We start from the raw sequence: 15,935 nt of genomic DNA, 5'->3' as shown, positions 1-15,935 counted from the left end.
GCACTGCAGCATTGAAAAATGCTCTGACTTATGAGATTTGAGAGCCGGCTATCAAACAACCATTTTAATGTGAGAAACCACTAAACTGGCATTACTCTTTTCACAACAAACAATTTCCAAATGTTTGTCTTAAGCTAAAGCTAAATCTCAAATATTGGATGTCACAGCTATGTGCCAAAAACTTCTATAACAAATTATAATAATCATAAAAGTAAAATATTAAAGTGATTTATTGTAAATTGCAGTGGATTATCTGTCGTTAGGAAATCATTCTAAAAGTAGGGTACTTTACCAACAAAAATCAGTCCTCATTAAGACTTTAATCAATAAGAATAAAATAGTGTCAACAACTGTTTTTGTGTGAGTGTGAAAGTTCATTCTTGACTTTGGAAATAGTAAGTAAATAATATATAATATCACCCCCTGAAAATCTAGTTGTTGCTGACCTCCAGTGGGTTAACCTGTCACCTTGCTGCAGTGTAGAAGTGTACTCCGGAGTGTGTCAGTACACTGTGACGTCGCTGTAGGGTGCTGTTACAGATGCAGATACACAATTCTGACCACACCCAGAATGTGATTGTGAAACAGACCTGAACAGTTCAACCAGAGAGGGCAGTGAGACACTGGTTTTCAGCCTGGTGTTTAGCTACTCTTCAACTCAAGGTCAACTTACTGACTTTCCCCCCCAAGCTGTTGACCGCATTGCACGATGAAAAAAAGCTGGTAAGTGGACCTTGAGTTAAGATTATTTTCTCAAACTGCTTTTATGTGGATTAAGGACTTAAATGAAAATCTGGCTTTTTAACCTGAATCCTGTTTTACCATCATGTCGATGACCAATAGTTTTACTATGGAGTTACTTATATTTTGTTTGCTAATCAGGTACAGTTAAGTTCTGTCAGGCAGGGAACTGGCTACTCCAAAGCTCAACCCAAAAGGCATCTGAACTCAAGCTTCGACATTCACATTCATGAACACATTACTTCATCCATAAACTAAGAGCTATTTTTCTAGTATGGTACACAGCAGCCCAGAAGCTCCCAAAGAGTAAACAAAGGAATGGTGAAGGCAACATTACAAGTGAATGAGAGACATGACTTCCAATGATTTTCAATTTGTTTTTTTTGTTTTTTACAGAATTGATTGACATAATTGATAATGGGAAAACAGGTTTCAGGTTGAAAATGGTGAGTGTGTTTAATGGAACTTAAACCTTAAAAAAAAAAATACAGTCAGACCCAGCTCAGCTCACATCAGGCGTCCAACTCAGGGTTTTACGCGTAGGTATACAGACTGGTAGAAACCACACATGTCCCTTGTCCATGATGTGAATTTCCACGCAGAAAGCCAAGAAAAGACGTTGTCCAAACTGTGGCTGAGACGAACAACAAAGCTCTCCTCTCATTCATACAGTACACACACACAGTCCAGAAGCAATGCTGAATTAAGATGTCTGACAGACAGACGAGTCCCTTCCTATTCAGATGTGGGTCAGAGTTCGTTAGGGGAGTCTGTGCCTCAGTACTCCACAGTCACTGCTTTGGTTTTGAGGTATTCCATGAGGGCATCCTCTCCTGTGGACGAGACCAAGAACAAAACAGTGTCAGTCAAACAATATTCACTGGTTAAAGCTTTCGGCGTTACTGAGGAAAGAATGGTTGCCAAGGGACAAATCGTGAGATTAAAACCTGAAGCCATAATATGTGATCATTATCCACATCCAGAATTCCCACTCCAATCCAATTTTAATGGTTACCACAACTTACTTTCCATAACAATGAATGCTTACATTTTCAGACCAGCCAACATTTGTGAAGTTGGTAGCTCTTTGGCTCTGCTTAGTCTAAGCTTCTTCTTTTCCTTTCCCCTCTCACTACATCCATAAATCTCCTCTTTGGTCTTCCTCTAGACCTCCTGCCTGGGAGCTCCAACCTCAGCATCCTTCTACCAATATATTCACAGTCTCTCCTCTGAACATGTCCAAACCACCTCAATCTGGCCTCTCTGACTTTATCTCCGAAACATCTAGCATGTGCTGTCCCTCTGATGTCCTCGTTCCTGATCCTGTCCATCCTCGTCACTCCCAAAGAGAACCTCAACATCTTAAGCTCTGCTACCTCCAGCTCTACCTCTTGTCTTTTCTTCAGTGCCACTGTCTCTAAGCTGTACAACATCGCTGGTCTCACCACCGTCTTGAACACCTTTCCTTTCATTCTTGCTGATACTCTTTTGTCACACAACACACCTGACACTTTTCTCCACCCGGTCCAACCTGCTTGTGCTCGCCTCTTCACCTCTTTTCCACAGTCTCCATTGCTCTGAACCGTTGACCCTAAGTACTTAAAGTCCTGCACCTTCTTCACCTCTGCTCCCTGTAACCTCACCGTTCCACCTGGGTCCCTCTCATTGACACACATGTATTCTGTCTTACTGCGGCTAAGCTTCATTCCTCTGTTTTCCAGAGCAGATCTCCATCTCTCTAGATTTTCCTCCACCTGCTCCCTGCTCTCACTACAAATCACAATGTCATCCGCAAATATCATAGTCCATGAAGATTCCTGTCTAACCTCATCTGTCAGCCTGTCCATCACCAGAGCAAACAAGAAGGGGCTCAGAGCCGATCCTTGATGCAGACCCACCTCCACCTTGAACTCCTCTGTCGCACCTACAGCACACCTCACCACGGTCTTACAGCTCTCATACATGTCCTGCACCACTCTAACATACTTCTCTGCCACTCCAGACTTCCTCATACAATACCACAGCTCCTCTCTTGGCACCCTGTCATACACTTTCTTTAAATCTACGAAGACATAATGCAACTCCCTATGACCTTCTCTGTACCTCTCCATCAGCATCCTCAGAGCAAATACTGCATCTGTTGTACTCTTTCTAGGCATGAAACCATATTGCTGCTCACAAATGCTCACCTCTGCCCTTAGCCTAGCTTCCACTACTCTTTCCCACAACTTCATTGTATGGCTCATCAGCTTTATTCCTCTGTAGTTGCCACAGCTCTGCACATCTCCCTTGTTTTTAAAAATTGGCACCAGTACACTTCTCCTCCATTCCTCGGGCATCCTCTCACTCTCCAAGATCTTGTTAAACAAACTAGTCAGAAACTCTACTGCCACCTCTCCTAGACACTTCCATACCTCCACAGGTATGTCATCAGGACCAACTGCCTTTCCACTCTTCATCCTCTTCAATGTCCTCCTCACTTCACTCTTGCTAATCTTTGCTACTTCCTGCTCCACACCAGTCACCTCTTCTACTCTTCGTTCCCTTTCATTTTCCTCATTCATCAACTCTTCAAAGTACTCCTTCCATCTTCCCATTACACTCCTGGCACCTGTCAATACATTTCCATCCTTATCTTTAATCACCCTAACCTGCTGCACATCCTTCCCATCTCTATCTCTTTGTCTGGCCAACCTGTACAAATCCACCTCTCCCTCTTTAGTGTCCAACCTATCATACAAGTCCTCATATGCTCTTTGTTTGGCCTTTGCCACCTCTACCTTCACCTTACGCTGCATCTCCCTCTACTCTCTTCAGTCCTCTCAGTGTCCCACTTCTTCTTAGCTAACCTCTGTCTCTGTATACACTCCTGCACTTCCTCGTTCCACCACCAAGTCTCCTTGTCCGCGTTCCTCTTTCCAGATGACACACCGAGTACACTCCTACCTGTCTCCCTGATCACATTAGCTGTAGTGGTCCAGTCATCTGGGAGCACTTCCTGACCACCCAGAGTCTGTCTCAGCTCCTCCCTGAAAACTACACGACATTCTTCCTTTTTCAACTTCCACCACTTCGTCCTCTGCTCTACCTTTGTCCTCTTCATCTTCCTCACCACCAGAGACATTTTACACACTACCACCCTGTGTTGTCTGGCTACACTCTCCCCTACCACTACTTTACAGTCATTGGTCTCTTTCAGATTACAAGACACAAGATGTAGTCCACCTGAGTGCTTCTACCTCCGCTCTTATATGTCACCCTATGTTCCTGCCTCTTCTGGAAGAAAGTGTTCACTACAGCCAATCCTGCCCATCACATTCTCATCACCTCTGTTCCCTTCACCTACATGCCCATTGAAATCTGCACCAATCACCACTCTCTCACCTCTGGGGATGCTCTGCATCACTTCATCAAACTCACTCCAGAATTTCTCCTTCTCTTCTAACTGACATCCTACCTGTGGGGCATAACTACTCACAACATTGAACATCACCCTTCAATTTCCTAAGCTAGTGGTTCCTAAGCTTTTTGACTTATGTAAAATGTTTTTGAGTTGCAAGCAATTAAACCAAACAGTGATTTTTCCTTCTCAGATTGTTTTAATTGACTGATTTTTAGAGGCCCCAAAGAGGTGATAGATGGATAAAAAAATAAAAAACCTATCTAGCTAGATATATTTATATCTATTATCTATCTATCAAAAAGCCAGACATAGTGACCATAATATCTCTATCTGCTGTTTACATTCCATCAGACGCAAATTCAAAAAATGCGATGCAAAATTATTTCCTGGGTCCCTGAAAAAGGTTTAGAAACCATGATTTATCAACTATTTTTAACCAAGCAACATGTTAGCCTTCTGAGCTAATTCTCTACTTCTGTGCATATTGTGTGCCTGCAGCAGCGCCACAATAAAGGCCTTCTAGCCACCATGAACCTGACAAAAGCAAGGCATGAAGAGCATACATTGTTATTTGAACTCAAAATATAGAATAAAACAAACAGGGTTCCCTCTGACAGTCTGGAATATCATGAGTATCTTGTAGTCCTTTAACAACATCATCTGGGTTATTTTCTCCCCCAGAGCCTGTAGTCCAAACTGACCTTCATGTGTTAAAAAAAAAAAATAATAATAATAATAATCAATACATTAATGACTGTTCAACTAAAGTAAGAAAAATAAACACAGTAACACGGTTTTCTAATCTTCTGCCAAATGACCAATCCATGTCATGAAATTCATGTCAATTCCATCTCTCTACTCACCGAGGTCTTTGCCGAAACCAGACTGCTTGAAACCTCCAAAAGGTGAAGCCACGTCTGTCTTATTGTAGGTGTTGACGAATACCGTTCCAGCCTCCAGCCGCTCGCTCACGTACATGGCCTTGTTGATGTCTCGGGTGAACACACCCGAGGCCAGGCCATACTCTGTGTCGTTGGCTCTCTGCAACACGCTGTCCACGTTGCTGTGGTTTGGAGCAAGAAGACAGAGGTTACAGGTTAACGACTAAAAACGTGCACTACAACAGGATACTTTTTTGATGACTTACCCATCTTTGAATTTTGACACCACCATGACGGGGCCAAAGGACTCTTCTTTGGCGATGAACATGTGGTCCTCCACATCAGTGAACACGGTGGGCTCCATGAAATAACCTGAAGGAAAATGACCATATTGATGATTAGCTAATGCTCACAGTGATGCTAAAGCTCCTCTGTGTCAAATGCTGAAATTAGAAAACGACAGTCAAGCCACAGAAAATGAGTTGATTATAATTTTGATAATAGGAGCTTTTCAAAATGATGTCAGCTAACTTCTTTAGGCTGACCGGTGTATCTGTTGTAATGTTTTAGCGCCGCACTGTGGTGCTTACAAAGCTCCTGTTCAACATCTCCCTGAAGTCATATGAGAAATACAGTCAAGACTCACCAGAATAATATTCACACATTTACAATTTTTGATTACTCTTGGTAAAAATACTAATTTTATTCTTTGTTACTGCCTTAGCCCAATTCACCAAAGGTCTTTCTGCTCGCTAGCTACCTTAGTGGCTTTACTGGCCAAGGACTCGCAGGCGAGAGGTGAAAGAGTTCTATGGTGTATTTAGTTTACCATCTCATTAATATAACTATTATTTTGAAATATTTTGTTGACATTGCTACCCAAGCTAATTTTAGAATTCTCTATCTCTCTTATTTTCTTTCAATACTAAAACCAAACATTTAAACAAAACCTGGCATTGTGGCAATAAATGTATCTTCTTTTGCATTTTAAAATGTTGGTATTGACTAAATTATTGCATTAATAGGAAAAAAAAATGCTGTAGATCGTTATTACAACTGACAGACTGGAGGGAGACACCAAGAATGATTGGAATGCTCTTTATTGAATGACAGCCAGGAGAGTGCTAGGAAACGGGTTGTGGGTGAAGGGAGGTAGTTGAAGGGAGCCGAGACTGGGGAGTCACTGGTGAAGCCACGAACGACTGGTGGAGCCACGGAGGAGTGAAGCCACAGGAGACACTGGAGGGTTCACACGAGACGCTGGAGAAACCACAGGAGATACTGGAGACCGGGGAAAGCACTGGAAACCAACACAATAGAAGTGTGTAGTCTGGTGTATGAAGTCCTACACGCAAACAAGGTCGGACACTGAGTGAGGAGAGTGGAGTGGTTATATACTGGCTGTGATTGGGATTGATGGGGAGCAGGAGTGTGATTGGGAGCAGGTAAGGGTGATTACAGGCTGGTGAGGACATGACAGGCTGTGACAGTACCCCCCCTCCACGGCCAGCTCCCGAGGGCTAAAACCCCCATCCCCCCGACGTGGTGGCTGGTCCAAAGGGAGAAAGCCGATCCGGAGAGCTGGTCGGAATCTGGGGTGTCGGGTGGTTGGCCCGAAGCTGGGGCAGGTGTGGAGTCAGGAGTGTCGGGCGGAAGACCAGGGGCTTGGGCCCGGGTGGAGCTCGGCGCCTCGGGCGGACGGACCTCCGGGCTGGACACCGGAGTGGAGACGGGACAGCAGGGCTGGAGGCAGGCGGCGGCGGCTGGGCCTCGGGACTGGAGGCAGGTGAGCCGACGGGAAGCATAGCCTTGGGTTGGAGATTGGCTGACAAACATAATTCTGGCGGTCCAAACTCCCTGCCGAGTAGTGTAGTAAACCGGTCCAGAGAGTTGAGGACCACCTCTTCCCGCGCTGCTAGGTCCCCCGCCCAGCGCAGTGCCAGGCCGGCTAGTGCCGGAGCGCCATATAGGCCACCCTAGACCGGTCAGTCGGGTACTGGGCTGCGTCTAAGAGGAAGATCAGGTAACATTTCACTATGAATTCCTCACTTCTCCACTGAGCCTGAGAAGATCCCTGGCTGCACCAATTCACCTGCCGTCAGAAAGGAGGGAGGGTGGCTGAGGAGGTACCGTTGCACCAGGCCCCATAGGTTGATGTAGGTGCCATCTGGACCACTGGCTGCCATCTTCGCGGTATTGATCCGACCTTCTGTTACAACTGACAGACTGGACGGAGACACAGAAAATGATTGGAATGCTCTTTATTGAAAGACAGCCAGGAGAGTGCTAGGAAACGGGTCGTGGGTGAAGGGAGCCGAGACTGGGGAGTCACTGGTGAAGCCACGAACGACTGGTGATGCCAAGGAGGACTGGTGGAGCCATGGGGGAACTGGTGAAGCCACAGGGGGAACTGGTGAAGCCACAGGAGATACTGGAGACCGGGGAAAGCACTGGAGACCAACACAATGGAAGTGTGTAGACTGTTGCATGAAGTCAGACACTGAATGAGGAGAGTGGAGTGGTTATATACTGGCTGTGATTGGGAGCAGGTGTCGATGATTACAGGCTGGTGAGGACATGACAAGCTGTGACAATCGTGAAGCTTATCATTTGTTGCAGCCTAATCTTAGTCTGAAATTTAAGAACTAAAATGTAATTCGTAGACAAAACAAAGGCAATATGACAAAAAAAAAAACAAAAAAAAAGAGGTTAAAACAGGCACCCTTCAACAGGTGAAAAGCAGACATGTCTAAAATAAAAGCTGTCTGTAAAATGTGTGATTTAAAAGATAATTGGAGCTACTCTTCAAAAGCGGACAAGCCACAGTCAATACTGCTAAAACCAACTGCTCCTAAACACACACAAATAGTTACTTTTACAACACTTGTTCCGCGAGCTCTTACTCTTCATCACTGCCTCCTGTATTCTGTGTGTAAATCTGACCTGACAGGACTGAAAATGAGTCCCATTAGCTGCAGACACTGTGCTGTAGTAGCCATTTGCCTCAGGAGGAGTGTGTGTTCTACCTGGCCTGTCCACCCGTTTGCCTCCGTACACCAGCGTAGCTCCCTCCTTCACTCCGATCTCACAGTACTCCAGCAGCTTGTCCAAGTGGGCTTTGTGATTCTGTGGGCCATGGTCTGTGGAGCGATCCAGTGGGTCTCCAATCTTCATCTTCTTGATCTCTTCCACCTTAGAGAGAAAGGGTGGAGAAACAGAAACATTTTCTAGGCTTAATGATGCTTTTTGTGTTTCTTCTGCTCAAACTGACACTATTCATTTGCATTATGCAAAGTGTATGAGCCAGTGTTTTTGCAACTTGACTCATACGAAAAGTTAGGATCTATCCATTGTTTTTTAATCTCTCTCTCATGAGTCCCCCAACTGTATGGAGAAACTATTTTAATGTACAGTATATTATACTAGAGGAGGGAAGTGTCTGTGTTTTGGCTCACTCACCACTCGGCTGATGAACTCATCATGAATTGACTCCTCCACAAACAGACGTCCAGCAGCAATGCAGTTTTCACCTTTGTTGAAATACACAGAGCTCATGCCCTGTGGAGCAGTAGACACACAGATATCGAAGCATGGTATTTTCCACAGTTTGCAACAGTTTCATGAGCTCACTGAAAGACTTTGAAACAAACTTCACATGTTCCATGTTCACAACTTCCATAGATTCTGTAACATTTTACTTCAAGTCCCACTACTTAGTATTTATAAGCAATATTTACAAATGTAATAAATATAGCTGTCTGCGGTTGTAGATAAAGTGGGCCTTGGGGTAATCTCCTGGACTCCTACTGTTCTGATAAGTTGCACATACTAAATCAGTCTCTGCTACAGAGTTGTCTCCTGATTTATGATCTGGATGTACCTCCCTCTTTGTCTATAAGAACTGAATGTATTTCCATGCAAGCTAAGTTCTGTGTAGGCTGTGCCCTGTGTGCACGCTGCCACATTGCTTCTCTGTGGACAGATTTGTTTGTAATAAATCCATATATTCATAGAATGCCAACTGTGGCTCATCGAGTTATTCAGTTAATCAACTGAGGACATCTCTTCAGTACCAGTTTTTCTTCAACAGGGACTTAAAGTAAAATGTTACCGTTTCAACTTTTGTTTTGTCAGTTACTTGTAACCATGCTTGGAGTCCTTGAGGATATCCATGAACCTCTGATGCATTTAATAACAGCTGCTCAGATTAATGTGTGGAATGATTAGTTACTTTGATGAGCAGTTCTGCCATCACTGTATGAATGTGTGTGAATGGAGTTGAAGCGCTTTGAGTAGTCAGAAAGACTAGAAAGGCGCTATGTAAGTACAGTCCATTTACCATGTTACTCAAGTGATCTTGTATTGCAAAGCATTGTAATTTCAGTCTTCTGCCTCTCTTGCTATCTCACCATGCGAACAGCCTTGTCCATGTCACAGTCACTGAAGATGATGAGAGGAGACTTCCCTCCCAACTCCAGAGAAACCTTCTTCAGGTTACTGACTGCACAGCTGCAAGAGGACACCACAGAAAAAAGGGCATGAAATTTCACCTGACAGTTACGTCAACCAATGAGCTTGTCAGGTCATACCTCTTCATGATCTGTTTGCCAATAGGTGTGGAGCCAGTGAAGCCCAGCTTGCGGATTTCTGGGTGGTCAGACAAACGCTGTCCCACCATGCCACCTGGAGGAGAGAAAGGGATTAGGAAAGTGGATTATAGATCCATGAGGAAGCTTCCAAAGTAAGTGAACTGAGTCAGAGGTATCAAAGTGGTAGCCATATTAGGAGTTGGTTGAATTCTCAAACAGTGCTTGAGTACTTCCTTTTCTGCCTCAGCCAACCCATAATTTATGTTTATATAGTCAACATGAAATGTTGACAAAGAGAAAGCAGTGTAAGGTATCAAAGGTAGGCTGTATAAGGCTGGTGTTACTGTATATTTTCTTATTGTCAACAAATCCCATAAAAAGACTTAAAAAAAAGTGTGTTAGTCCATCTCTCAATACTTTGACTGTCTGTGGCTCTCAGCTGCAAGCCCATTGGTTCTTAGTGAAGACACAAATCTTTAAAAAGCAGCTCCCAAATGTGTAGTTTTGTTTAAAAAAAACAAACTCGTCACTCTAGTTTTTAGATCAAACTTTACTCAAACAAGAGGAAATAGTGCATTTGTTGGGGACTATTTTCAGCGGCGGATGAATCCACATTTGGTGATCTAGTGAGTGTTTGCGGCAGCAGGATGGTATATGTGGGATTGAGTCAAAATAAACTAATGTGTGTGTGTTCATGTAATGAGGAACATGTCACCCAGTGCAACAGTGTGGCTCACTGATGTGTTGTTTTTTTTTTGGACAACAATGGAGCTCTGTGTGTGTGTGTGTGTGTGTGTGTGTGTGTGTGTGTGTGTGTATCACAGCCTGATATAGCTTCTTCCTCTGTGCCACACCCACACACACACACACACACACAATACTTTCATGGGATTCGTTGACAAAAATAGAATATCAGACATTTCCTTTAAAATGTGCATTTTATACTTGGAAAGCATCATATTTTCCTTTCCAGTTGCAAGTACACTTTCCTTTGTATTAAAAAGCAATCAACATTGGGAACCACTGGGCTAGAGTATGATCAGTCAGATTTTATTCGCAATGTTGACTCATGATTTCTAATTCACGTTTCCTCATGACATCAAGGACAGGACTATGTGGCTCCTGTATTTGTATTCATTACCTGAGCCTGGCAAAATGTTTATGACTCCTTTTGGAATGCCAGCTTTCACTGACAGCTCAGCAAACTTCAGTGCAGTCAACGGAGTGACCTGCAAATATCAAAAATAATGTATGAAACACGAACTACTCTGACACCAGGTCCATTCAACTGGATGGAAAACATGAAAAATGACAGGATTAGGGAGTAAGCTATGTGTGACACGTTAAACTGTCATGCTCCATTTGTCCCATCTATACTACAGGTAGCTAACTTGAAGTATCAGCAGCAGTGGCACATACATTTCATAATGGATAAAACTGTTGTACCAGTGGTGAAAAAAGGTACTGAAATTCACTCCACATCATGTATTTGAACAGCTAAAAGACAGGATACACTCCATTGTGTTCATATAGTTTAAGGTTCTGTCACTTCCTGTTTTATTTTGTAGCGTGTTCCTTCCCTTGTGTGTCTTGTGGTTTTACTTCCTGTCTTTGTTTTCCCTCCAGTTTTGATTGTTGGCCCTTCCTTGATTGTTTGTACCTGTGTCTCGTTGTTTCACCTCCCCTAGGGTATTTAGTCCATGTCTCCATCTTTGTTCAGTGTTGGGTCATTGTTGTTACACATGGTGTTATACCTGCCTTGAGTTTTTGGTCCTGTCTTGCGAGTACTCATGACCTTTGTGTTTGGTGCACTTTTTGTTGTACCTGGTTCCAGTGCCCAGTTCCCCGGCAGTTTTACCGTGAGTTCTGTTTTGGATTCTTTGTCTCTCATGGACCTTGGTTGGATTCTGGATTTTGTACTTTGCCTGCTCCTTTTGGACTGTTTAGCCACCTTGGACTTTCTTCCCTGTTTCCACCACTGCCAGCATGTTACCCACTTCCCTGTTACCTGTGTTTTACTGATCTGCCTACCGGTCTGTCTCCCTGTACCTGCTTGTAAACCACATCAACCCCAATAAGCACTGTAGCCATCCGGCTAGTTCACCCTGATACCGCTTCCTGGTCATCTGCCTTTGGGTCCATATACCACTACACAGCACAACATGACACTTTTATCTTGAATCAGGTAGATATTCAGCTAAAGAAACATCACCAAAACAGTTATAATAATTTGTATGAGTGCCTTTATTTAAGGTGAGTGTGTGTGTATGATGTACTCACCTGTGCAGGTTTAAGAACCAATGTGTTTCCAGCTGCGAGGCAGGCAGCACTCTTCCATGCCAGCATCATGAGAGGGTAGTTCCATGGGATGACTATGGCACACACACTACCACAGGAAAAAGAAATACTATAAAAATAATAAATAAAATAATAAAAAATAAATACTGCACTCAGTAAAATAAACTCTTACTGAATAGAAATGCACAGTATACAGTAACTAAGTGAACATATTTTATATTGAAATATTGAGTAAATCCAGAGCTTTTACCCTAGAGGTTCTTTCTTAGTGAAAGTCAGATTGCGATTGGGCCTGGCTTGGTTGATGGGGATCGTCTTGCCCTGCAACAAACAACCATGTGTGCCTCTGGTATTCTAGTCAGTGTTGAACTTTTATAAAACTGGAGTTTGTGTGTCTGAATGTTAACCTACTTGGATCTTGTCACACCAGCCGGCAAAGTATCGAAAGGTCTGGATGGACATGCCTACGTGTGTCTTGAGGGCCAGTGTGTACACAGCTCCTGAGTCGATGGACTCGATGGTGGCCAGCTCCTCCTGGTGTTCCTCCATCAGGTCTGCAAGCCTGGAGGGAGGAGGTCAGAGGGGACAGAGTGTGAGGGTGTTTTTAAATTGTAATGTCAGACAAGACTCCAGAAGAGGACAAAACACATGTTTGTGATGTACATTATACATGTAATCTATAGTCCTCCAGCTATAAAGGCTGTTCTTTTGGCAGGCTTAGCTAAATAAATTGTAGTGGTAATTCTGCAGAATAAAGAAACACTCAAGGCAACCACTTGTCTTTCTGTAGGTTTACTTCAAACGTCTGCAGATGGACTCACAGCAGCAAAACATACAGTGGTGTGCAAAAGTGTTTGCCCCCTTGATGATTTTTATTTGCATGTTTGTCACACTTAAATGTTTCAGATCATCAAACAAATTTAAATATTAGTCAAAGATAACACAAGTAAACACAAAATGCAGTTTTTAAATGAAGGTTGTTATTATTAAGGGAAAACAAAATCCAAACCTACATGGCCCTGTGTGAAAAAGTGATTGCCCCCTAAACCTAATAACTGGTTGGGCCACTCTTAGTAGCAACAACTGCAATCAAGTGTTTGCAATAACTTGCAATGAGTCTTTTACAGTGCTATGGAGGAATTTTGGCCCACTCATCTTTGCAGAATTATTGTAATTCAGCCACATTGGAGGGTTTTCGAGCATGAACTGCCTTTTTAAGGTCATGCCACAGCATCTCAATAGGATTCAGGTCAGGACTTTTGACTAGGCCACTCCAAAGTCTGTCAGCCTCACTAGAATGCTTTATCAAATTCACATCTGAATCCATATAAGGTTCGGCTATTATGCAACAGATGTTGAATAAACATTCGCAAACAGTTTGCTCAACTTATCTCCACTAGGCCACTCCAAAGTCTTCATTTTGTTCTTTTTCACCCATTCAGAGACTCCACAACAACATCCAAAGAACTGCAGGCCTCACTTGCCTCAGTTAAGGTCAGTGTTCATGACTCCACCATAAGAAAGAGACTGGGCAAAAATGGTAGAGTTCCAAGACGAAAACCACTGCTGAGCAAAACGAACATTAAGGCTCGTTGAACTTTGGAAGGTGAAAGTTGAATTTTGGAAGGTGTGTTCCATCACATCTGGCGTAAAAGTAACACTGCATTTCAGAAAAAGAACATCATACCAACAGTAAAATATGGTGGTGGTAGTGTGATGGTCTGGGGCTGTTTTGCTGCTTCAGGACCTGGAAGACTTGCTGTGATGAATGGAACCATGTATTCTGCTGTCTACCAAAAACTCCTAAAAGAGAATGTCTGGCCATCTACAACATTATTGCAGAGATAAAGGCGGTCCGTTTGGACTTGAAAAAAGAATATATTGAAACAATGGGGCCACTAAAGAAGGAACTGGTGGACTTCAGGGAAGATGTTAGCCAAAAGCTAAATGCTATCGTTACAGATTTAAAAGAAATAACTGACAGAGTCGAGGAGACGGAGCAGAGAGTGGCGGACATGGAGGAGCAGGGTGCAGAAAACAGTGAGTTGCTCTCCCACACTTTGGAGCTCCAAGACAAATTACAAGCTCGGCTGACAGACTTGGAGTCACGTTCACGCAGAAACAACATACGCATCCATGGAATCCCAGAGGGGGCCGAAGGAGACAATGTACAGGAGTTCTTAGTCATTCATTAAAGCGGAGCTGTCCCTCCCCGTTGTCACCCTCGCTATACAACGCTGTCACTGATCTCTTGGAGCCAAACCACCGCAAGGAGCCAATCCGAGGTCTATGGTTGTCTATTTTCTGGAGTATAAAACCAAAGAGCTGGTGCTCCGCACCGCCTGGAAAAAGAATAACATCCAGTGCGACGGAAAAAGAGTGTTCTTCGAGCAAGACTACCCAACTGAAATAGTTATGAAAAGAAAGGCTTACTTCACCATCAGAAAGACGCTTAAAGAACAGGGGCTCCGCTTTCAGACTCTTCATCCAGCAAAACTTAGAGTGTTTCTTGACACCGGCGCAGTTATCTACAACAGCGCGTCAGAGGCGATGGACGACTTGAAGAAAAGGGGATTGATGTCGAATAGTGAGGCCGGGACCCCGGCGGAGGATCGTACCACACCCGCGACGAGACGGGTGTGACAACCTTCCTGGGAAACGGCAGGTGGTACATCACGTCGTCACAGGGAGGCACGCATGAAACACATCCAGGAGAAACTAAAGGGATTTCGACGCAACAAAGGTGCCATGAGTAACTGAGTAACTTTTGAAAAGACCGCCCGGTAAGAGTGCAGCCTATCATATCTCCAACAGTTTCATATTTCCAGGAGGTAATATGAGACCGGACGAACTTTCCTATTTATGTTAGTTTGAGAAATTTAAATTGACCACATCTGGGAACTCATGCCTGTTTTCTATGTGGACGGTTCTGATTTCACGTAGTCAGAGATTTTGGTCCATGCTTAGAGGGGCCCCTTCCAGATGTAGGGCTTCCCCTCTAGTTTTGGAAGTAGAATTTATACTTCAGAGATGGAAGTCATTTATGTTAAGCGTTTGTGTTTATGTGTTAAGTTTCATTTTGTTTCACAGACAGAAGTTCAGTTATTCAGGCCTTCTAGGGATGCTTAAACGTCTTGGTAAACATTTTTACTTTCATATTGACTGAAATGCTGCATCAAAAATACAGAATAATCACACTTAATGTAAATGGATTACATAATCCTATAAAAAGAAGTAAAGTAATTGTCAAAATGAAAAGGGAAAAACAAGATATAATTTTTTGGCAAGAAACTCATCTTTCGAATATTGAACATGAAAAGTTGCGGAAAATGGGTTTCAAAAATTCATATTACTCCTCCTTCGAAAGAGGAAGTGCAAGGGGGGTAGCTATACTAATTTCAAATAAGGTAAATTTCCAGTTCTCCTCACAAATTACTGACAAGGAAGGGCGATACTTAATGGTCAAAGGCTTTATCGACCACAAAGAAGTTACATTAATGAATGTCTATAGACCACCAGGACATGATAAACAGCTGATTAAGAAAGTTTTTAATATGATCTCCACGGAAACATCAGGTGTATTGATTTGTGGAGGGGACTGGAACATCCAGCTACAGCCATCCCTGGACTCCTCAAATAGAACAAAAAATATAAGATCTGAAGCGCTATATGTTAAAAAAATGCTTAAAGAAATTGGAATGATAGACATATGGAGGGAACTGCACCCATATGACAAACAATTTACTTTTTTCTCCCACCCTCACTCCACATATTCAAGAATTGACTATTTTTTTATGCTAAATTTAGATAGACATAGGATTATAAATTGTGATATAGGGGTAAGAGACATTTCCGACCATGCAGGGGTATACTTAACATTACATTTAGACAACAAGCCTAAAGAGACTTTGTGGAGACTTAACACTAGCCTTCTGAATGATCCTCAGTGTCAAAAGTATATAAAGACAGAATTTAAAGATTATATGACCCATAATGACAACGGAGCAGTGTCTCCTAGCACAT

At 43.1% G+C, this 15,935-nt stretch overlaps 1 protein-coding gene across 7 annotated transcripts in view; it reads right to left on the bottom strand.

The window, feature by feature from the left end:
* Positions 1 to 300: 300 nt before the first annotated feature.
* Positions 301 to 15,935, bottom strand: part of aldh1l2 (aldehyde dehydrogenase 1 family, member L2) — a 53,582-nt gene continuing 37,947 nt past the window's right edge. For all 7 annotated transcript variants that reach the window (XM_044186495.1, XM_044186496.1, XM_044186499.1 and 4 more), the window contains 11 exons: positions 12,324 to 12,474; positions 12,163 to 12,233; positions 11,895 to 12,000; positions 10,756 to 10,843; positions 9,615 to 9,708; positions 9,435 to 9,534; positions 8,485 to 8,583; positions 8,052 to 8,217; positions 5,292 to 5,397; positions 5,008 to 5,207; positions 301 to 1,574 (listed from right to left, as the gene is read on the bottom strand). In XM_044186495.1, the coding sequence (XP_044042430.1) occupies positions 1,519 to 1,574; positions 5,008 to 5,207; positions 5,292 to 5,397; positions 8,052 to 8,217; positions 8,485 to 8,583; positions 9,435 to 9,534; positions 9,615 to 9,708; positions 10,756 to 10,843; positions 11,895 to 12,000; positions 12,163 to 12,233; positions 12,324 to 12,474 (1,237 nt within the window). In that variant the 3' untranslated portion in view covers positions 301 to 1,518. The remainder of the gene's footprint in view (positions 1,575 to 5,007; positions 5,208 to 5,291; positions 5,398 to 8,051; positions 8,218 to 8,484; positions 8,584 to 9,434; positions 9,535 to 9,614; positions 9,709 to 10,755; positions 10,844 to 11,894; positions 12,001 to 12,162; positions 12,234 to 12,323; positions 12,475 to 15,935) is intronic.

This window comes from Siniperca chuatsi, linkage group LG23 (assembly GCF_020085105.1).
Source record: "Siniperca chuatsi isolate FFG_IHB_CAS linkage group LG23, ASM2008510v1, whole genome shotgun sequence".
In the NCBI taxonomy this organism is placed as follows: Eukaryota; Metazoa; Chordata; class Actinopteri; order Centrarchiformes; family Sinipercidae; genus Siniperca; species Siniperca chuatsi.
Note: the sequence above shows the minus strand (reverse complement) of the source record. Positions and strands in the feature narration are given on the sequence as shown.